Raw genomic sequence first — 22,999 nt, 5'->3', positions numbered from 1 at the left:
ATATGATAGCAGCTTTTTTCTGCATTACGGTGAAAACATTGCTCGTCCAGACAGGTAGCCAGTTTTTCCACCATCCACAAAGGTGTGAAAGTATTTTTTACCCATGGAAATCCCGATGGCACAGTTTAAAAATACAGGTGACTTTATTTTGCATCTGCCTGATGTGCTGCTGATTGTTTGCTACTCTTCCCTGTAAGGGCTTTCGTAACCACTCAGAGGGCTGAAGCTTCAAACCTGCTGTGGAGCAAACGTTCTTGTCTTCCCCCCCGTTCCTACCCTGGCACACAGAGGAGGTGATTTCTGCCAAACTCAGCGTGACAAGGACCGTTTCAACCCAACAGCTAATACCCCCCTCCTTGAGAAATACTGTGGGCCCCAAAGGGCTGAGGAAGGAGAAATGGGAGAAGGTACCCACCACCTCTTGGGGGAACTCTCTTTGTTGAACACCTGCCCTCAGGTGTCATGCTAAGTTTCTGTCCTCTCCTTAGCCCACCTGGCCAGGATGTCCATATGGAACAGGACTCACCATTGTGCCTCTGCAGCCACGGGGCTGAGCCTGTTGTCCAGTCAGGCTCTCACCAGAAGCCTGTCTTGTGGATTAATGGGCACTTCCTTGTCTTAATGAAACTGATATTTTGTTCCCATTTGGTGGCTGCGGTTGTCTTCATTATCAGGCAGAATCCTGAAGAAGAGGGCTGAGTGGTGGGATTTATTGTTTATTATTTTTTAATTTTTTTAAATATGAAATTTATTGTCAAATTTGTTTCCACACAACACCCAGTGCTCCTCCCAACAGGTGCCCTCCTCAATGCCCATCATCCACCCTCCCCACTCTCCCACCCCCCATCAGCCCTCAGTTTGTTCTCAGTTTTTAAGAGTCTCTTATGCTTTGGCTCCCTCCCTCTCTAACTTTTTTTCCCCCTTCCCCTCCCCCATGGTCTTCTGTTAAGTTTCTCAGGATCCACATAAGAGTGAAAACATATGGTATCTGTCTTTTTCTGTATGACTTATTTCACTTAGCATAACACTGTCCAGTTCCATCCACGTTGCTACAAAAGGCCAGATTTCATTCTTTCTCATTGGCAAGTAGTATTCCATTGTGTATATAAACCACAACTTCTTTATCCATTCGTCAGTTCATGGACAGTTCGGCTCTTTCCATAATTTGGCTATTGTTGAAAGTGCTGCTCTAAACATTGGGGTACAGGTGCCTGTACGCATCAGCACTCCTGTATCCCTTGGGTAAAATAAACAATAAATAGCACTGCTGGGAATTTACTGTTTATTTTAGTTTCAAGGAATACTAAAGGAACTTCCAAAGTGATCCCTTTAAATTGCTTTCCTTACGGTTAAAAAACCAAAGTTAAAAGCAAAACCTGTCAGTCTCCCATCTGAAGACCAGAGCTTGCTTTTCTTTGAAGTCCCCAAATGTTTTCTGTGCGATTGTGGAGACTGTTTTGTTTGGCTAATTACCAGTCTGTCTCCACACAAAAAGGAGCAAGACTAGAAATGCTTTTAAATGCTTCTTTTATTTCATTGGTTGTACATTGGGTGAGTGAACTGAATATTACAACCAAAACATAGAGTTGATACAAATTAGACTCCTGTTTACACTGTAAGGTAATGAATGAGGGAATTCTTGAAGTGGTACAGAAAGATTTAGTAGAAATGTTACCAGTGGTATGGCTGAAAGAATATTTCGGTGAAGTGCTGTTATATCCTGAAAACCAAGAGTGAAATGTAGTTCCCATACAAGTGGTGAGTTCGTCTCTTAACTACAGTATTTGTTGAGTTGCTATCTTCGTGTCTTGGACATTGGTGATTTTATTTTTGTAATTAAACAAAGCATTTAAGATTTATTCATCATAGTCAGACTTCTGAATATAAACAAACTTTTGGCAAATAATATTTATACAGAAAAATAGTTTTAGATCCTCTCAAATCCCGGAATTATTCTATAAAATTACATTATAAATAAATAAAAAGCAAAATCTGTTGTACATATATTTGTACATCTATGCATTTGCCTTGCCTCCTCCTTATTGTAAATGGCATATTTATGACTCTTTGCATATTATAATCACAATTCTGGAAAATGGATATCATAGTAAAAATACAGTCTTCTATATTCATTTGGGGATACAGGTGATGTTTTTGATGCTGCATTATTAAAGGGCTGAAAATAGCTGTGTGCTAATAATTTTAAAAATCAAAATCATGAAACGAAAGAAAGACAATGTTACAACAATTAGTCTACAAAAATATTTCAGTGATTCCTGTAATTGACCTTTTAGTAACGCATACTATGTTTTCAATGAGTTTAAGTGAAATAACAAAGAAAAAAAAAGAACTGAAAAATGAAACAAGTTTGAATGTTTCAGGCAAGTTGTAGCATAACTACATTGTTATAGTTGAGAAAATTACAAATATCGATAATACATAAAGATGAAACTACCAAAGAAATACAAGTTAGATACGATACTTTCCCACAAATTAAAAGAAATGCAATGATACAAGCACTATGTAAGATTACACTTAGAATGTGATTTTCTTTTGATGGGGTTATCAAATCTACAATAGAAAGAGAGTCATTAGACTTTGACCAACGTTAAGTAAAATGGCGGATTTCTTTTTGCTCAAACGAAAATGATATGGTTGGTGCATCCAGTTCTCAGAACAGGCAGTGATGCCAAAATTTAAAATATTTTACATTCAATCTCAAAAGTCAAAATACTTCAATCACTAATATGTTCACAAAGAAAATGGATGTTTTAACAATTACACATAATATTCATTTATAACAGCTGTTTTGTTTTTTAAACAATAATTTAAAAACTATGTAGGTACTGTATAGGCTATGTGCAACATATAAAATGTGAAATATGAAATATTTGGTACGATAGTGCTTAAAATAAACTTTAAAACAAACTTTCTGAACAAAATTTAATTGTATCGCTATTACCTTGAAGATCAACCAAGTATTTAAAAAAGTAAACAACATTAAAATATGTTTCATCCATATATAGTATATATATGTATGTGTATATATAATATGTATGTACTTGTATTAAAGTTTTTTATACTTTTGAGACATAAAATATGCTTTAAGGTGAAAGAATTAAAAGAACTATTTTTTTTCCATGCTGTAGTCAGTTACAACCCTTTAATCCAACTTTTGAAATGCAAAACAGTAATGGATTTTTTAAAAAGTGAAGCTATCTACTTTTTGTTTACATAGTAATTTAGATTAAAGTCACAGTCAAATTTTCAGTGACTAAACTCAAACTTACTTAAATTAGAATATTATACAGATCTCCTCACCTACAGCTTCGTTGTTTGACTAGGTGTTTAGTTTAGAAGTTATTCTGTAACAGGCAACTGGATGGTGAGTTTGAAAAACTAATCCCTCCGATTAGACTGTTGGCATGGGCCTCTCATTCTGGTCAAGCTGGATGAAGTCTGGCAAAATCTAGGCACTTCTACAAAGTCTCTCTTATAAAACAACTTTAAAAATATACTTGTAAAATAATACCTTCAAGACTTTGTTTGGTGGGGTATGAAGCTCATACCGTGCAAAGTTTCTTTTTTCAATCTAGTTAATGTTATTCTAGAATCACATGATTCAATGCGGCATCTCCAGGCAAACCAAACAACCACACTTTGATGTGTCCCCCGTACTTGTGCTTGAACTTCCATTCAAATTTTAGACCTGCGGGACAGGTGTCCGTTTTACTTCACTTCCCACCTTTGCTGCAGCATTCATGTTGTGAAGAAGCGAAACATACTCTTTGATCCAGCGGGTAAATGAAATGACAGTAATTGGCGTTAGAACCTGCCCTCGGAATAGATTTTTTTTTTTTTTTTTAACTAATGCTAATCGCTTATTGCTAACTTGGAAGTATTCTCAATCGAAATGAGTACATTGGTTGGACTTTCTGCATCAGCTATAGTTATGGAGATAAGACAATATTCCTAGGACAGAAACTATGTTTAGAAACCCTTGAAAAGTAAACTTTATTCTTTATGTCTTTAAACGTCACAGCTGGTCTCAGGTAGTTAACTATCTTAGGTTGGAATATACTAAGCATACCATATTTAATACTCATATATGATATAGCAGCACTAGCTTCTTACAGTTGTGGTCTGTCCAGAAGAACTAAATCTTTATTTAGCATGCAGTTTGTGGCAATTCTATTGAGGAGGAAACAGGATAGTATGTACAGTAACAATGTTTAGTTATTCTCAATGCGGATTCTTGGCATTCCATTCCGTTTCTGCTGATTATTTCAGAATTATCTGTTAAAGAAAAAGACAAGCATGCTTTAGACATCCTGCTGGGAGGGAACATAACGAGTTTCAGTTTTTTACTCTTTGAAAATAGGAATTTTCTTCAATTTCTCATTTTGATATATTGTGATCTTTTGATGCAATCGTCATCTTCAACGATCCCCACCCTCCATGCTGAAAATTTTTATACTCAGGCGCTGCTGCTATGTGGCCGCTGTAAACAGCAGTGAGGCAAATGCACAGAATTTTATTTTCTGTAAAACTCTGATAGCGGATATGTGGGCATGCAGTGTGTTTAGACCCCGATCTCCTTTTTAGTCTTTGCCTCATATCTCTTTCTTGTATGTTCACATATTCATTCAATTAGTATTTGCTAAGGTGATCAGGGAGTCTAATCAGAGAATTCATTTGTACATGAAAAGTTGTGGGAAAAGTTTAAATATAAACATTTTTAAATGTATAACAAATTAAGTATTATCTATTATTTACGCGCATGTAAAATTCAGAGGTGTGTTCCCATCCAAAGTAATTTTGTTCCCAAGATACAATAACCAGTAGAGAATGTACGAACGTCCCAAATGAAAGAGAAAAAGGGACAGTGTTCTAATAAAGCAGTTAAAGCATTCTTAATAAATCCAAAAGCACAGATAAAGCTAAACTATCAGATGCAAATTGTGGTCCCAGGAGTCTGATTTCCAAGCTCATTTCCAACTTCATACCTTTGCAAAAGACAGGGAGTTTGCCTTGGGTGACCCAGTCCTCTAAAGGTCAAGCATTTAAAAAGCCAAGCTTTTAACACGTTCTAACAAAAGTATTTATTCTTTGTGCAATACTTCAACCAAACTTTGTGCAATGAATGAAATATTTATTTATCAAAGTGCTAAGAGTGTTTAGGAAAAAGCCAGTAAAAATTCTCTATGGCCAAGCTAATATTCCTGCACACTGGGATGCAACTCCCAATTAAAGCCTTATTTCTACAAGCATAATTTCTTATCCTATTTTGTTAGAATTCACACGTGGATATTTTTTCCTTTTAAGTGGGTGCTCCTGCAGTTTACATAAAACAGTTTTAGTATATACGCAAATAGTACAAACTCAAATTAATTCCTCCCATGAAATAAACCATATTGTTTAATTTATTGGAACATACAGATGTGTATGGAATTTTTAAAAATAGAGGAAGAACTCATTTATATTAAATATTTATACTAAATATAAACTCAAAACTTCTCAGATACGTTCATTCTTTTTTTTTTTTTTTTTAAGTTCCTAGGAATTTAAAATTAACTGGGAAAAATAGCATTCCTTGTCTTGTATACTTATATACTGATGTCCTGGCACACTGATACACAAATAAAAATGAGATGTAATGATTTTATATGTAAATATTATCACGGTATCCTTGAAGAGCCCATTGCAAGTTGCTAATACCAAATTCAGCTGGTCGTATTGTAACTTCACTTTTGGATTTAGAGACTTGACTATTAAATAGAAATTATTCTATTTAATCCCTCAGCTTCAGTGCTGTCTATAAGGCTTCCAAATAAGAATGTGCCCCAGGACATCAAATCATGTCCTTTTTCTCTTTATTCTTTTACTTCAGCAAGTCTCCCTAAAATATTTATGGGACAAAATTTTGCAATTTCTTAAACTGATACATAAATAATACATATTTTAGAATATATTTACATTCTTGCTTACTAAGTGACACTATATTGCCACATAGAGTGATACTCTGAACTGCTTGGAAAGGAAGGTATCCTACAGAAAGCCTAGCAAAGGGGAAATTTGTATGACAGAAATTAGTCGCAGCAACGCTTTGGACTTACATTTGACAAAGAGACATGTACAACCACTCGGGTTTAAAGGAATTGCAAATTAACCTTGAAGTTAACTGAGAGAGTTAACTGGGCTCACCCAGCTTGCCTGGACCCTCTGCCTCAGTTTACACAGGATTCGTTATATGGATAAAGACATAAACAAGAATGGCCGATGCTACTATCTGTCAGCTGTTACTGCCACCTGGCCTCTACACCGGGAAACTCTGGCCACGTCTTTAGCTAACTTGTGGACTATGGTATGTGGTATAAAAAAAATGAGTAACTCTCCTGGCAGCCATGAGCTTCAAGAAGTCCAAGAGATTTGATTTTAGAAGAAAGCTTTGAGTGTTTCATTTTTTTGGATGGTAGCATTTTTCTTGAAAATGTAATTTGATTATTACTTTTTCTCCCCCCTGAGAAATACAGCTTGCTGGTACAATCTGAATTAAGTGTACTCTGGGGTGAAATACAGTCTGGAGATGCAGACAGGAGTCCAGATGAGGAACAGTTACCAACTGAGTGCCTCTGATACAGCTACCGCCCATTTGACTGCTGCTTCTGATGGTATAGGATGTGGGACACGACAAGCCATGGGGCCCACGGAGGGGACAGAACAAGTTCCAGCTGGAGGGAGACCCCTGGAGGGAAAAGAAGAGCCAAGTGTGTGTGTGTGGGGCGGGGGGAAGGGAGTATAGAGGGTAGGGAGTATAGAGTATAGAGGGAAGCCATTTGGAAGTAAAGAGGGCTCTTCTGTCTAGTTTGAAATCTGGTTTTTCTTTAGTCAGATTATATTTTTAATTCACAGCAAAGAAACATAATTTTAAAATAAAGACAAATAGGTCCATTTTGTATGCTTCCCTGCTGCCTCTTCTCAGAGATTTTCTTACTAATTCTATATGGACATATAAAATTTGTTCTACACATAAAGACTTCTTCAATCTCCATTGTAATTTTAATGGCCAGCAGGATCAAAACCTTCCGTGGGTGTCTGAATATTTCAATTTAGGTACAAAATGTGCATTCTTAAAAGAACAGATTTATACGTGGCCCTGAAACATGGGCTATGAATCGGATTTTGACAAGTCCTAATCCTCAGCCTGTCCATTTTAAAGAGCAGTTAATTAAATCACAGTCCACCAAAGTTACCTCGATAGACTGGCTGTCAGTGGCACCCTTCTTGTCCTGCACTTGCCCAAACTGAGACTGATATCCAAAGTTCCTTCCTCAACCTCCTGTGTTTTCTTGGAAGGGGCAATCGAAAATTCCCCTGGCCCCTGGGTCTGCCAATATATATATATATGTCAGAGAGCTGGCTACCACACTGGATTCCCCAGAAATCTCCTCTCTGAAACATCATTGTTGTTTTGGTGTAATTTGAATAGATGCCTCCTTGATTTTCTGGGAGGCTCTGAGCGATTTTTACCGGAGCCCTAAGAGCTAGGTCAGTATTGCCAGTCGTATTTTGCAGACACACAGGAAAAGCAGCACAAACGGTTTTAACCGGCTTGCACGACGTACAAAGTACTTGTGCAAACCAGCATGAGTTAGAGTTGTTGGCTTATTCTGTCTACTGGCACGGGAGTCCCCTCCAGGGTATAGTGACAGTCTGTGATGACCAGGGAAAACAGTGATTCCAAAGGACGTGTCTATACCTCTCATGGGGCCGGTGGAGACCAGTGCTCAGAAGAAGCCCTGTGGGAGCCTGGGAACCAGGGAAAGGCGGGGCCGTGGGCTAGAGTCTAGAGCAAACAGCATGGAGCCCTGTGTTGGAGGCAGCAGTGACTGTCCGCAGGAGCCATGTGGGGAGAAATTGCTGAGGGACCCTGGGGCTGCTTGGTCCTTGCCTGGGGGTGGGGTGTGGGGCAACCACCTACCCAGGGCTCCTCCCGGTGGCTGCTACACATGTGTCTGCTCACAGCAGTGGAAGCCCCTCCTCCCAGTCACAGGTCCACTGCTTCAGCCTCAGGGGACCCCAGTATGGTATGTGATGGGAAAGAAATCGAATACACTGAACAGGATGTACTTCTGTTCATCTCTCTGATAGACCAGTCTCTCAAATTTAAGTCTTTTCTCATAGAAGGAGAACCATGATGAAGAAGGGTCTAAAATAAGATTTTAGCCAATCTTTTATGGTAAATCAATATTTTGAACTTTTAAAAGTATTATTTTTAATTCCTTTTTCCACTAAAGGAGAACCCACAAAAATGAGACTAGCTGATGTCCACAATATTGGGCAATTTAAAACATCTTAAAACTATTTTTAAAATAAAGACCCACTCGATCTCAAATTATGAGGTCAGGGATAACTCTTTGGTGGACCCTCTAGTTGTAACAAGAGTATCGGTGATGCAAAAAATATTACTTGGCTGCAGTGGAGTCTACTTTTTAATTAGCATTTCCTTCAGGTGGTCAGATTTGAGAATCTGATGATTCTGCTTAATCCATATCCTTAAATTATTCCCATATGAACCCAGTATACAATTAGTCTAATACATATTTGCTGAAGACAAAGCATGAATGGCCCCAAAGAATATCAAATGGGTTGTTTTCTCCTCAAATGTGTTATGAGCAGCCATTTAATAATCTCTGCATCCTCCGGGAAGTGCGTATACCATTTGCTTCATAGTGCAACAGCAGTCAAATTTATTAAAAAGAAGACAGGGTCCCTGCATATTAAGCTGACTGACTGTGGGGCCCAGGCAGGAAATGCACATGAGTGAGTGGGTCAGGTAGGGAGTGTGGCAGATGGGAGGGCCCGTGCCTGGAAGGAATGGCGGAGCAGCCAGTCAGCTCCAGCCAATGGCTACCTGCAGAAACCTGGGCTCCACATTGCTTGGCCTTTCTGTTTTCCAAAAGAGGATGGGAATTCAGCAACTACTTGACATTATAGAAAACAACTCTGTGGGTCAAATATATCTTTGGGCTGAATGCTGGTTTGTGCCTTACTTACTGGGAGGAGAGATCCATTAAGCCTGGATTGCTAGCTTCCTGAGCCAGGTAACAGTCAATGCTGTAGGCAACACTGGGGAGTTAATCCTGCAACTTGCAGACATTTGACTTTCACCCAAAGGAATAGGGTACTTGACCAACAGGCACCCTCTAAGAAAAAAATAATTGTCCCTCCCTTTACTGATTCACCGGATAGGAAATATCCACATTGCCTTCTCTCTTCCAAGATGATGTTAGATTTTGGCTGAGCCAACCATATGCTCTTACCCTTGGTGGACACTTGAAAAACAGCTGGCCAGAGTAAGAAATGCACTTGGTTGAAAGCAAAATAGTCCATGCAGAGGCTGAAACACTGAACTTGAGTGCATCGGCATCATCCACTCAACCGCTGCACTAACTAGCCCTGGTTAGCTAGTTAGCCAAAGAAGAGAGATCAGCATAGGATTTCTCCAGGCTTCAGAGGCACCAAGTACTAACACTTTCTGAGTTTTCTGCCTCGTGGTGGATAGCCAGGAACTGAACATATGAATACCCTAGGTTACGGTGAGCTTCCAGATGACTTCCAGAAATATTCATACTTGTTATATAAATGTGTTCATGACAAAGATTCACGGGATGCCAGATGAATTATCTTTCAAAATGTTAGCTCAATATTAAAGTCAGTAAGGACTCTTACTGCTTGGCTTAATTGATACGAAAAACATTTCAATGAAAAGACCAACTGTTCCTACGGATCCAAACCACAAAATAATTAGAAGAGAAGAACAATGTTTTACTTAAATCTTCCTGTGAATAGCCATCCAACAGTGTCTTTGTAGTGTTGAGTTTGATGATGTAGATAAAATATGCCTCATACAATGTTTGTATGGTTTTGCTGAAATCTGAAGGAATCTCAGTGGTTCTGAATACTAGCATGGGATCTCTAATGCACATTTCTGAGCAAGGCTGTTGCATTAACTGGGTCCATAGCAAAGTTTTTTAAGAATGAGGCCATGTTTCATTCATCTTTATATCTCTAGTGTCTAGGGAGGCACGTATTAACTGTTGGGTGCACGGAGCGCTTAAAAAGTATTTACTGAGGACACGATCCCACAAAGCTGCCATCAGTAGCATACCAACAGACCACTCACAAGTGCGATATAGTAATGGGGGCAGGAAAAGAACCCTTTGTGCAATATATATCTCTGCAGTCTTTCAGGGAAATTCAGGATTAGGGAATATTCGAGAAAAATAAACCATTCCCCTACTCCCTGTTATATATCGATAAGGGAAAAATATTCCAGGCTGGGGAAGAATCACTCACAAAGATGGAAACAAGGCGGATAAAAAAAAGAGCCACTTGAAGAAAACTTCTAGACTTGGTTGATTCCTTAGACAATCTGTTTCATGGTTACAAGGCCCTGTTTCCTTGGAAGGTAATTTTTAAAAGGATGTTTTGCTATCTTTTTAAACAGAACTTATTATTAATTAAAAAATTGAAAACCGAATGGCATTTCCTGCAACTATGGCCAAGCTAGGGAAGCTTGCTTGTTGCTCACCAGGCTAATATTTTTTTCTTTATTTACGGGTTTTTTTTTTTCTTTCTATTCTGTCATGCATGTTCCTCTTCACTACTATCTACTGGCATCCCTCCCTCCTTCAGTCTGTCTACTGTTTAATATTCTCTCGGTCTTTTCTCTAGTACTTCTCATGTCAGTCACGACTGTCTGAAATTCCCTAATTTTGTCTGAGAGGCCAAACTTGTGAAGTATTTTGGTTGAGGCGAAATGTACAAAGGCAGAGGCCCATGGGTCCATTTTTGGCTGCAAACTCATTCTGTACTTAATCACAGAATGGATTACTAAAGTCAAAAGCAAATGTCTTTGGTCTCAGTGACCATAACCTTATCAGAGCAGTTCTAATGATACGGGTTAATAAATGAACATTTGTAAGCACTCTGGCCTATTTCAAGACTATTTATAAACTTGAACCACACAGACAATTCAAAGATAATTAGTGGTAGATGAAAACACACTTTGGAAAATAGTCCCAGTCATCATTTGGGGGAATAGTATTCTGAGAGAAGGCAACATCTTGTGCCACATTTGACTTGATTTCAAAATGGGCTTGCATGTATGTAGGAAGGCTAGGCACACGTGCGGGTTGCGGAAGAAAGTTCTCAAATATGGCAATGAGTTTCACACTCAAAAAGAGCAACCCAAGGCAGCCGGAATGCCCACAGTATTTAGCAGACCGTAAAGAGTAGTTTAGTCAGATGATTGTTTTGTCCTCTGTTCTTCACAGAAAGTTTACATTCAAAGTTCTAATTCCTTTGTTTTCAATGACATATCATTTTGCTGAGGACTCATTTCTAAAATTTTCTATCCTATAATATTTGAACAGAAAGATTCTTCAGATATACTTTCTAATACATAAAAATTGATCCTTTAAAAATATTAATAATTGAGGTTTTGCATGAAAGTCAATAACCCTGGTCTCACTGAAGATTACTGACCAGGGTCCACACTGACAATTTGTATTATCTGGATTTATCTGGATAAAATACATACATGGAAGTTCTTGATTTGAGTAAGACTGCACTTCTCACATGATTCCATGTCACAGGTGGAAAAATCTAGATTCTTGTAAGTATGGGGTGAGGCTCTGCTCATGATCCCCTTATCTATCCCACACCTAGCCTCAACCAATCCAAGTCCCTTGAGGGGATTCTGAGGATCATTTCTGTTGGTTTTACAGTGAGACAGGAATCTAGCCCTCGTGTCGCCTAAAAATCCATAGATCATCCAAGGATGACTCTTTCTCCTGTAGGATGTAAATGAGAAAGAAGGAAAAGGCCTATGAGAGACTTTCGTTCCTCATGCTTCCCTGTAATGCTACAGAAGTGTTCAGGGGTGTCGGGTGCTCATTCTGGAAGAGAGGAGCCGTAACACCATGTTTGCTCTGCAAATGCCAGAGGAAGTCAAGACAAAACGAAAACGAAACCAGACCCTAGACTGGAGGGGCCACACGACAGCCAGGAAAAAAAAAAAGAAGTGGGTGGATCAGGCCGTGGCAACCAAGGAAAATGGGAAGGAGGGTGGATGCATGCATCTGGTGGTCGGGTAGGGACAAGTCCCAGGTTTTCTCTTCCTATTCATGCCTGACACTTCTGTCTTCCACACCGTGCATTGCATCCCTACCCTACCGACCTTCCCCAGCAAACATCCTAGTCAAGGAATTCACCGTGGGTGATGGTTCCTCTACTCCCAGCGGATAGAGAAAGTGAAGGACTTTTCTATCACACAGCTGTCTGGGGCTTTGAGTTAGGCATATGCTTTTGGCATCTCTCTTGAGTCTCAAAGATACAGAAACGTCCATGCACATGGTATTTGGCCTGTCCCATACTGTTAGTACAGTATTATCCTTGAGCAATGTCATGAGCTAAGTAAACTATGATAGGCCAACCTGGAGACCTTACCATCAAGTTCCTCACTATCTCTATGGGAAAATTATTTGAGTTTCAAACCAAGTGACAAAGGGAATTTTGAACAAACACTTTTAAAATTAAGGACTTTTTATATACGAAAGAAGGCTAAATTCCTCTACTATATCAGACACAGTATACAAGATTGGTACCACACTATTTGAGAAAATATTCTGGGGTGCCTGGGTGGCTCAGTTGGTTAAGCTTCCAATTCTTGATTTCGGCTCAGCTCATGATCTCACAGTTCGTGGGTTTGAGCCCCACGTCAGGCTCTGCCCTGACAGTGCAGAGCCTGCTTGGTATTCTCTCTCTCTCTCCCTCTCTCTCTCTCTGCCCCTCCCCCACTTGCACATGTGCGTGCTCTCTCTCTCTCTCAAAATAAATGAACTTAAAAAAATATTCTAAAACATTATAGGAAAAAATTAGAAAATATTTTTCTAAATATGACATTTCATATTTAGAATATTTTCAGTGAGATGTATAGCAAGTGAGGCTACCAGGGATGAAATAGGCTGCCAACCTCGGAGGCTATTTCACGGAAGGTGACCCCTGGACATGAAGGTGGAATCCAAGAAAACTTTTTTTATGCCTTTAAAAATCAGTTTATGCAGCAATGGAAAAGAGATTTCCAGAGCAGTCATTTATACCTGCTCTTTTCAATATGGGGTTTGCTTCCAGTAATAAATTGAAGATTTGGGCCAAGAAAAAAATCACAGAAACAAGATCCTGTTGGATTCAACATAAAGTCCTCAATCCTGCTCAATACCCTGCTTTTATATCCACCTCCATTATGTTGGACTTAGAATCCTGAGCACATTTTGGCTGTGGTGTTCATTTTAACAGTGGAGCAGAATGTATAATCCAGCCTGCTAAGAACTGGCTTTTAGGACACTTAAAGGCGGAAAAGTAACCAAATGCTAAGATTTGGTAAAAGGAATGGTAAGATTAATGTTGCATGCAAGCCATGAAATGTGTCTCGTACTCATCTTGCACATTTCTGGAATTGGTGGGATGACCCTGCCATCTAACAAAATTTCCAGCAAAATTAGTATTTTTTTTCCTATTTTAGTTCTTTGCCTGTGTGTCTGCATATGTGAGTCAGAGAGAGAGAGAGAGAGAGAGAGAGAGAGAGAGAGAGAGAGAGAGAAGGTGGTGAACAAAACTACTTAATTGTGTGTAAAATCATGGCACAAAGGAAAAATCAGAGTCCTGGACTGGAATTTCAGGAGGTTTATCTGTGCCATCAGCAAGCTTCGTGACCTTCTGAGCCTGGCTTTCTCACTCTGCTTGCACAATGTTGGTACCTCTGCAAGCTTGTGGGTAGCTAAACCAGGTTACCATCTGTCTTCCCTAATAACTCCCAGGGGGAGTCAAAATACCAAAAATGGAGACCGAAAAAAGAAAATATATAAAGAAAGCTCCTCTATATTCTCTTTTATTTCTTTATGGCTGTCCTCTGTCAAAACTCAGTGGCTAGGACCATTCTTTGAGCATTTCTACTTTTTGAGGTGATCCTTATTATATGAGAAGTGCTTGGCTGTCACTGTTTGCATGTGGGTTTACTGCCTGGCACCCTCATTAGGTAAGATTCATGAGAACAGGGACTGTTTTGTTCAATACTGTATTCCCAGGAGTGCCTGGATGGCTCTGTCGGTTAAGCGGCTGACTCTTGATTTTGGCTTGGGGCCTGGTCTCATGGTTCGTGAGTCTGAGCCCCACATCGGGCTCTGCACTGACAGTGTGGAGCCTGCTTGGATTCTCTCTCTGCTCCTCCCTGCCTCTCTCTCTTTCAAAATGAATAAATGAACTTTGAAAATTTTTTGTAAATGCTGTATTCCCAGAAATGTCAATTTTACATGAAACATACTAGGTTCTTAGTAAATGTCTGTTGAGAAAAGGTATGAAGGTGCATTGCCACCGAGTGAACACTGGGCTGTTGTTACGGCCTCACATCTCAGCATAGACCCCGCTTCCAGCGAGGATGGCTCACTGAGGACAAATCTGCTTGTGTACGCAGCTGCCTGCTTTACGAAAACAGAACTCTTAAAAGACAACACAGTCACAAAAAATAATTTGTCAGGTAAAAATAACTTTATGCGATGGACCTAATAAAAGTACAATCACATGTCTTCTTTCCAATCCTAATCCCTGCTTGGTTGGAGAAATGTCTATTCAGATCCTTTTTCCAATTCAGAAAATTGTGGCAAATAGGCATAGCTTAAAATTTGCCATGTTGACCATTTTTAAATGTACAGTTCAATGGTGTAAGGACACTCACTGCTGAGCAACCATCAGCACCATCCATCTTCAGGCCTCTTCATCATTCCAAAATGGAACTCTATGCCCATTAAAGAATAACTCCTTACACACCCTTTCCCCCCAATACTTATTTCCTTCTTCCTTTTTCCTTCTCTTCTCCCCATTTTTGGCTTTAAAATGGGACCCCTGGCTCTCTGTTTCATACCTGAATTGTCATCAGCTTCCTAGACTCACTTTCTAATTCAGCTCCCCGGCTTGCTTACAACCAGACATCCTCCTAGTGGCTCCTTTGAGTTGCCTCCTCCAAGCCACCCCAAATGCTTACTCCCAAGTAGTGATGTTCAATTCACCTGAGACAGGTGTGAAGGTAAGGTTCTATGGAGACTGGGAAGAAAAACAGTGTCTCTCCTTTTAAATTATCGTTGTTTAGGAGTGCCCGGGGGTTAAGCGTCCAACTCTTGATTTGGGCTCAGGTCATGATCTCACGGTTTGTGGGTTTCAGCTCCACGTTGGGCTCTGTGCTGATGGTGCCGAGCCTGCTTGGGATTCTCAACCCTGTCCCTCTCTCTCTCTCTGCCCCTCCCCTGCTTGTGCTCTTTCTCTTGCTCTCAAAATAAATAAACTTAAAAAAATCTTAAAGTTATCATTGTTTGAAAAATTAAAAAAATGAAAAGCCCTGGATGAGAGGACTCCTTTTGGTAGACTCTTTCCAGCCAGAAGTTATTTGCCAGTTTACCATCCTGGTAAGGGTGAAATGGTGACCTTGTCCATCTGCTTTCTAGTTGTTGTTTTCTGGACTAAAATTTGAATTTCCTTATGGTTTCATCAACCAACAGTATTTTCAGACTATTTCTGATACTGAGCTTGGATTTCAAGAGGTTTGTTTCTATTAGAACTTCCTTCTTAAATGGTTACAACTTTAAAAACTAATAGTTAAACTCAATAGTTAGACGTTTTAAAGAGAACCATATAAAGAGATTCATCCCAATCCTACATTGACCATAAACTCCAATCTCATTCGATGGTGGAGACCCAAGAGAACAGGATTTGGAGGCCGGTAAACCTGAATTCTAAAACTGTCCAGCCACTTCCTACCTGCTTGAATCTTAAACAATTTATTCTTTAATGTTTGCTCTCCTCTGGAAAATGGATAAGACACTTCACAGAGTTCTGTTGAATAGTAAATAAAACAATGTATAGTAAGTATCTGGTTTTGTTAAGTGTTGGTTCCCTTTTCTTAAAAGGGAAGGGAATAAATAAAATTTCGTTTCAGCTTCCATTTAAAATGGACATTCAAATAATAATATTGTGCATTTAAGTATTATATGATCTGTATTGCACTCCATCTATGTTGTTAATAAACCTGATTTTGATGATTTTAAGATACTAAAAATGTCAAATATAGTTACTCTCCTTTCTATATTTGTGTATCCTGACCTGTCACTGACAACTAAATAAATATAAGCTGGATTTCTCTGTTTACTCATGAAAGTCTTGACTGTCACTCATATTGATCATTTTTCAAACTAAAATCTTTGATTATAAAAGCATCAAGAGTCATCAGTGTATGATGATCAGCGTCCACTGTAGTAGAAAGTTAACATCCAATGACAGGCAGGATTCTTTTGAGTTAGATCCCGTCCAAGCCCGCTCTAGGCCCGTTCGATGTGTTATACGGGCAAGTGATTCAACACTTATCATTCTTAGTGTTCCTCATTTCTACAGTGTGGATCAAACATTGTCCCTAACTCATGAGTTGTGTGGATCAGATCATGTATTTAATGAGTGCCTAGTGGTAGGAAGCACATGCGACCACTGTTATTTGGTAATATTTCACCTAAGTTAGCTTCCTAGGCCAGGCCACAAAACATGGATACTTTGGCAAGGTATAGACAGCATTTACTAATAATCTGTGTATCGCTCTGCTTAGAGCAAACCACGATTTATGGACACTTCTGCACACCAGTCTTGTCTAACACACATCCGTGCTTCTGTCTTCAAACCTTCACCTGTCCTGTCCTGGGGTCCCCTATATACCTGTCCTGTCCTTAGCCCCACATACACCTGTCTTTTCCTGGGCCTCACATACACCGCAGACAGGGGACTTATGTTATGACCTTATGTTAAAAAAAAAAAAAAAAAAGCAACACTTAAACACCTTTTTTTTTTCCAAGGCAAAGGAGTACAATGGGGTTTTCTTCTCGTTCTTGACATATTCCTTAGCTTTCCCTTTTTAAACCTCTCTCCTTGTTCAAGGCCATCCTTCACATTGCAAGGGCCAGAGAAGAGCAAAGAAAAGGTGAACAATAGGAATAGATTCAAGCAATTCCTTTTCTCCCGAATTCTCATAACTAAGGTGGTTCTCTGGCCCTTTCAAACATTTCAGTGTAACAATGACAAATATTGAAAGAATGACTCATGCAAAAGCTATGAAATTATTATTGGAAAATATATTTGGAGAAAAAGAAGGAATCAAGTTTAACATCCCTGGGTACCTTTTTGATTCCTCAAAAACTTTTCTAAGTTCTAAGAAGGAAGCAAAGCTATTGATTGTTCAAAAACAAATGTGTAGCTCACATATTCTTGCTGCGTTGTGGTTTGACAGTGGGGTAAGTGCGGTGTTAGGAGGGAAGTTTCGAACCCTCATGTAACCTTGAGCAAGTCACTTAACCATTCTAGGTCTTTCTCACTGCGCAATGGAAAGTTAGGGGCTTGGAAAAGTTCTGAATCTGGTTTTGCCACTTGACCGATGATCTCGGACAAGCCTCTCGGCTTCTTGAAACTAGTTTCCTCATTTGCATACTGGGGATAAGACTAGTCCCTTACAGGGCCATTTTGGGTTTTAATAATTCATATACAAGGCTTATTAGCACAACGTCTGGCTCTTGGAAAGTCCTCCATAAAGGGGAGCTGTTGAGTTGTCTGTGTTTTCTCTGTGCTCTCTACTTTGTGGCCACGGGAATGATCAGTTAAAGCACGTTCTCAGGAAGGCAGTGTGGTGAGAGAGAAAAAGCAGTACTCTCAGAAGGACACAGATAATTGGGTGCCAGCCCTGGCTCTGTCAATATCTGTGTGACTTGGATAAGTTGTCCTGCTCACCTGGGCTCCTGTTCCAATTTGTAACTTGCATTTTAGTTTCCTTTTTTATATTACTGTGGGAGTATGGCAGGACTGCAGTAAATTTCTCTTACGGTGTACTGTCTTTCATGACTGTGAAGAGTTGATGCAGGTCTGCAGTCAGACCTGCAATGCCTGATGTAACCATGACTATGGAAAAATGGGTGACATTTACAACGACCAGCTTAATGATGCTGCTTCCAGACTGTGGTGAACAGTGAAGAGTGTCTGTATTTGATGACAGGAAGCTCATCGACATAAACTCTGAGGATCTTTGAAAACGCCAGAGCGAAGGCAATGATAGAAAGAATAATATGATTTGATCACTGAAAGTGAAACAGACCAAAAGCTCCAGCAGATTAGATTCTAAATGCTACACTTTTTCACGAACCAATGTCAGAGAATAGTGGTCAACAAACTGGTCCTTCATAGTACAAATACAAGTGAAGATGTGTCAACAAGAACTGTTCTTACGTGAGTCATTGGAGAGATGTCTTAGAGAAGGCTGGTGTGGCAGGGAGGAGGAAGTTGGTGAAATCCAGACACTATAGAAGCGGGAGAAGACCCTTGGGAGGCCAAAGGATCAAAACGCGCCTTTGAACTTTCCTGATTCTTAATTATCCCTCCCCATATTTCCTCTTTTCTCTCCATCCCAACTTCATCTTTTCATTGATGAGGTAGCTTCCTCCCCAGTGAACCTGCCCTCAGCCTGTCCCAGCTAGTTCCCCCCCACTCACTTGTGGTAGATTAGCGTTTCCTAGTCTCTGATTTAACACATCACCGCCCTGCTCCCATCCTGCCCTCCTAAGCCCTCAGTAACTAATCCCTTCTCACCTCCACAACTGAACTTTCCGGCCCTGCCCAAACGCACCCTCTCCTCTTTCTCCCACTCACTATGGCCTAGAGCTCTTCGTTTTGCCCATGTGAGCCAGGGTCCACCCGCCTCCTTTAGATCTGATAAAGTAATAGCTGTTCCATCTGCCTCTGTTGTAGGATAAAGTCCACGACTGATTCTAAAACTCTTGTGTGAACCACATAGGCTACTGAGGAAGAATGCGGGGCAAGGGGGAGGCATAGACTTCAGGGTCAGATGGACTTGGGGTCAAATGCAGGCTCTACTACTGATGGCACATGTGGCCAATCTAAGCCTTGATTTCACCACATGTAAAAGAAGAATAGGACCCATCTGACAGGGTTAAATACGAGGACACACGTAAAGCAGAATGGTGGTACGTTCATATGGGTTGTCCCCTTTCCCCCTCACCCCATGCCCATCTCTGCCCCTTATGCTTCACAGTGGTCGTTATCTGTCAAATTCCTACACACCCCTCAAGACCTACTCCCCAGCCCCTTTAGGGATGAGGCCCTGCCACGGAGCTTCCCTCCCATATAGTAACGTTTGAGTATCCGACTATTTCGTTTGCTGGCATTCTCCCATTGCTCCGTGTTTCTCTGACTGGGCAGTAAACTCCTGGTATCTAGCCCCTGTCCACAGTGGCAGCCTCCAGAATGATCAGCAGACTCAGCCAGGTCTGACCTTGGAGTCGTCACCCCCAGCGATGTGGCCCAGAGGGAATGCTAGCAGGGGCTGAGAGGCCAGACCAACTGGCAACTGTCTGTGACACGTGGTGGCGTCAGATCCAGTAAGTGAAGGAACAGTCGGGTCAGCTGGCTGTCCCTCCCCCCTCATCAGGAAGCAGTGGGGATATCTCCTCTCCATCTGCCCACACAGAAAGGCTGCCAACGCCCCAAACATGCTGGTAAGAAGTGCAGGAAGGCGGGCGGCAGCGGTAGAACTTGGGGAGCTAAATGCCTATAAATCAAAATTGTACTCTGTTCCTAACAACTTTTATTAAGAATGAGACCCCATTCATCTTTCAGCCCTTGAAAATGGATTTGAATTCCTGCGTGGTAGCTAGTCTCTTTCCGTGCAGGTCTACAGCTGAAATAAACACACATACAGGATGAACAGTATATTCACTCTGCTCAAAAGCGGAAACCTCAAATTAGGAAAGTTGAGCATGATTTTATTACCATCAACAGAAGCCAAAATACTACTGGGAAAAGGACTTCTCAATCTAAAAAGATTCCCCCCAAATTCCATCAAAATGCAAAAGAGGATGGGATTTGAGTCGTAATAAGTAGGACAATCCACCAGGCAGTAAAGTCCCAAATAAGGACCCTTGACATTTTCTCTTCAGCTGCACAAAATTGGAGCTGATATGTCTTTAGGTGCTCCATAGAAAAGAATTCTACCCAAGTTTCTCACCATGAGGTGTAAATTATTCATGAAAAATGAAAATGCACTAGATTACGACACTTACATAACTTAGCCTTTCCTTTGAGAATCTGCAGACACATTTATGAACTGAACCTCAGGGTCGTTTGGCCTGCAAAGCAGCTGCCTCTGAGGCAGAAAGCTAAAAGATCTATTGTCTTCTTATTTTCTGATTTCTTGAAGAGCAAAAACAATCTGCTTCTGTACGGTTCTCCTAGATCCAAGACCCACCCCTCCTCCAAAAGTGTTCTGACCCGGATCATTCCCTCTGGATCCTGATGCCTGAGCTGCACTGCGCCATGGAATTTACACTTAAATTGCCAAGCAGCTTTAGCCAATAGCGTTAACTGAATGCAAGTCCTGCAGTTTCAAACATTTAGCTTTTTTTTTTTTACTTAGAGCTATAGCAGGCTCCAATCTCCCCCCCACCCCCCACGCTTACTCACTGCTGCCTCTTTCCACAAAATATTTAATATGGCAGTTCTGCCTCATTTGAAGCAACCTGATCCATTACTGAAACGGAACCCCCTTCTATTGTTAGGACATGAGCAAAACGTGCAAGGTGGCTAAGGAGCTTTAGCGGTGGGAAGTCAAATGCTGAGATGGATGTTCTCCACCTGAGTACTATTCACAAGGGCTTGATTTTGACACTTGCCCTCTGGGCCTCTCTGGAGCACAACATAGTTGGGTCCCAGCTGCTTTCTACAGTCTGTTCCCAGGAATGAGCAAATGGTGAGAAAGGAATTCGAACATCCATACTTGGAGGCCAGTTACCACCGTGTGTTTTGGCAGAGGGTCTCCCAGGAACCCACTTCCCCCACACCAATGCTTTACAGAACCAAGATTTTTCTTGTGGGGGAAAAAAAAACAGGCTCCAAATGGGTCAAATGGTGAATAGTGGGGAGTGTTTAATGCCTCCTACGTTTATCTGAATATAGTCCTGGCAGATGGCTTTGCATAATAGATGTTTTATAAAACTCTTTGAGATGAGAGTTTAAGTAAAACATGACCTTACCTTTCTAGATTTCTTCATTAGTACAGGCTAACTTACATATCCAAAAATCTTTATACAAATAGCTTTGAGGTTGTGTTCACATTTATTTGTGAGAAGTAAAATTTGATACTTTTAATCTTTATTCTTCCCTCTCAAGTAATTTGTAGCAGCCAGATAAAGCATACTATTATGAATCTAGTTGCATGTAATTTTTTTTTGGTACGATATTATTGAAGTTGATTATCAGATACAGTAAATTTATAACTGGCATGTATAGAAAATGGGATTTTTCTGACTTAGATATGTTCTCATAAATAGAGAATTATATGTGTATATTACTAATTTTCAATAAACTCTTCCTAAGGTCAACTTTTTGTTAAATGGATTTAATCTTTGGAGGAGTGTTTAGAAGATGTGACAAGATTTTGAGGTCATAATTTTAAACCTGAATCATCACTTTTTGTAGATATGATTGAGAGATTTTTAACATATTGCCAGAAATATAATTTGTTTTCCCTAGCTTTAAAGGTACTGGTTGGGGGGTGGGCACCTGGGTGGCTCAGTCATGATCTCACTCTTGATTTTGGCTCAGGTCATGATCTCACAGTTCAGTGGGTTTGAGCCCTGCATCGGGCTCTGTGCTGAAAGTGCAGACCCTGCTTGGGATTCTCTCTCTCCCTCTCTCTGCCCTTTCCCCCTCTCTGAAAATAAGTAAATAAACTTAAAAAAAAAAAGTTAACTGGTGGGGTGCTCTATAAAAAGCTTCCTAATATCCAAGTTCAAGAACTTTTTCTTCCTAGCACAGGCTCATTTCCCAGAATGAATTAGATGGATAATCGCCCTCACTGCCCATGTAGCTCTCACTGTGGAAACATGGGCAGTGTGTATTCACTCCAAATCTGGAGGGGCTCTTTCTTTCGAGCAAAGGCTTGGGAGGTCTTTGAGCTTCTGTGGCTCTGAAGTCTCATTTAGGAAGAAGTGGAAAGGCACATGTTAGGAGTAAGCACGCTGGAGACATGGGACCAGTGAGTCCACTCAACTGCTGTCCCTGAAGGGACTGAATTCAGGTCCTACGTGAGTGACTTCCTGTGGCTAATCTTTCACCTCAGCCCGAATTTCTTTTTGTGCCATAGGATCTTAATATTTGGATGCGTTTGCCATGGAATGAGTTTTTATGTTTCTCTTTGGTTAAAAGTAACTCTCCCCATGTATGTGGCAAAGGCAAGACAAAGTATGCCACTTGCCAGTGGCCACCGTCTCAGTTAAAACCTTTCAATGGTCTCCATAGACTCTCCAGCCTCAAATCTATCTGTTCACTCTCCCCAGACTTCTGTTCTGTCAACTATCCTGTTTAAAGACCTCTATTAGCCAAATCAGGCAAAACCCTTTGCCTTGGTCCTGTATGGTCAGAATCAAACCCAACTGCAGTCACCACCACCCCTCCCACCGGAAACTAAGGCTCTGACCAATCAGATTGCCTCCTCCCCGGAAACTGAGGCTCTGGCCAATCAGATTGTTAGCTCTTGGCCTCACCTTTTACACGCCCTGCCTGCCTGTGCGCGTGTGCGCTTGCCTTCCTTCTCTCCAGCGATGCTCCGAGGAGCGTGCAGGTAGAGTCCTTTCAGAACTCAGAGGCTAGAAAAAGCACTTCTAGCTGCCGGGATGAAGGGAAAGACTGTCAGTATAAACTGTATTTTAACTGGGTCTTCAAGGATGTTATTAGGTAAACTGAATGAACTCTGTATATAAATGAACTAAAACTTGAAGTGTATTTGTTCGGAAACTGTTTTCTCCCCTCTTGAAACAGAATGTAGGTTTGAAATAAAACATAG

General features: G+C 40.5%; 1 protein-coding gene across 8 annotated transcripts in view; it reads right to left on the bottom strand.

Annotated features, from left to right (window-relative positions):
• Positions 1-1,510: 1,510 nt before the first annotated feature.
• MBNL2 (muscleblind like splicing regulator 2) overlaps positions 1,511-22,999 on the bottom strand; it is a 158,182-nt gene continuing 136,693 nt past the window's right edge. For all 8 annotated transcript variants that reach the window (XM_027065120.2, XM_027065114.2, XM_053217262.1 and 5 more), the window contains one exon: positions 1,511-4,296. In XM_027065120.2, coding sequence (XP_026920921.1) covers positions 4,282-4,296 — 15 coding nt within the window. In that variant the 3' untranslated portion in view covers positions 1,511-4,281. The remainder of the gene's footprint in view (positions 4,297-22,999) is intronic.

Source organism: Acinonyx jubatus, chromosome A1 (assembly GCF_027475565.1).
Source record: "Acinonyx jubatus isolate Ajub_Pintada_27869175 chromosome A1, VMU_Ajub_asm_v1.0, whole genome shotgun sequence".
NCBI classification, from domain to species: Eukaryota; Metazoa; Chordata; class Mammalia; order Carnivora; family Felidae; genus Acinonyx; species Acinonyx jubatus.
The sequence above is the reverse complement of the archived record's forward strand: the minus strand, read 5'-3'. Positions and strand labels throughout refer to the sequence as shown.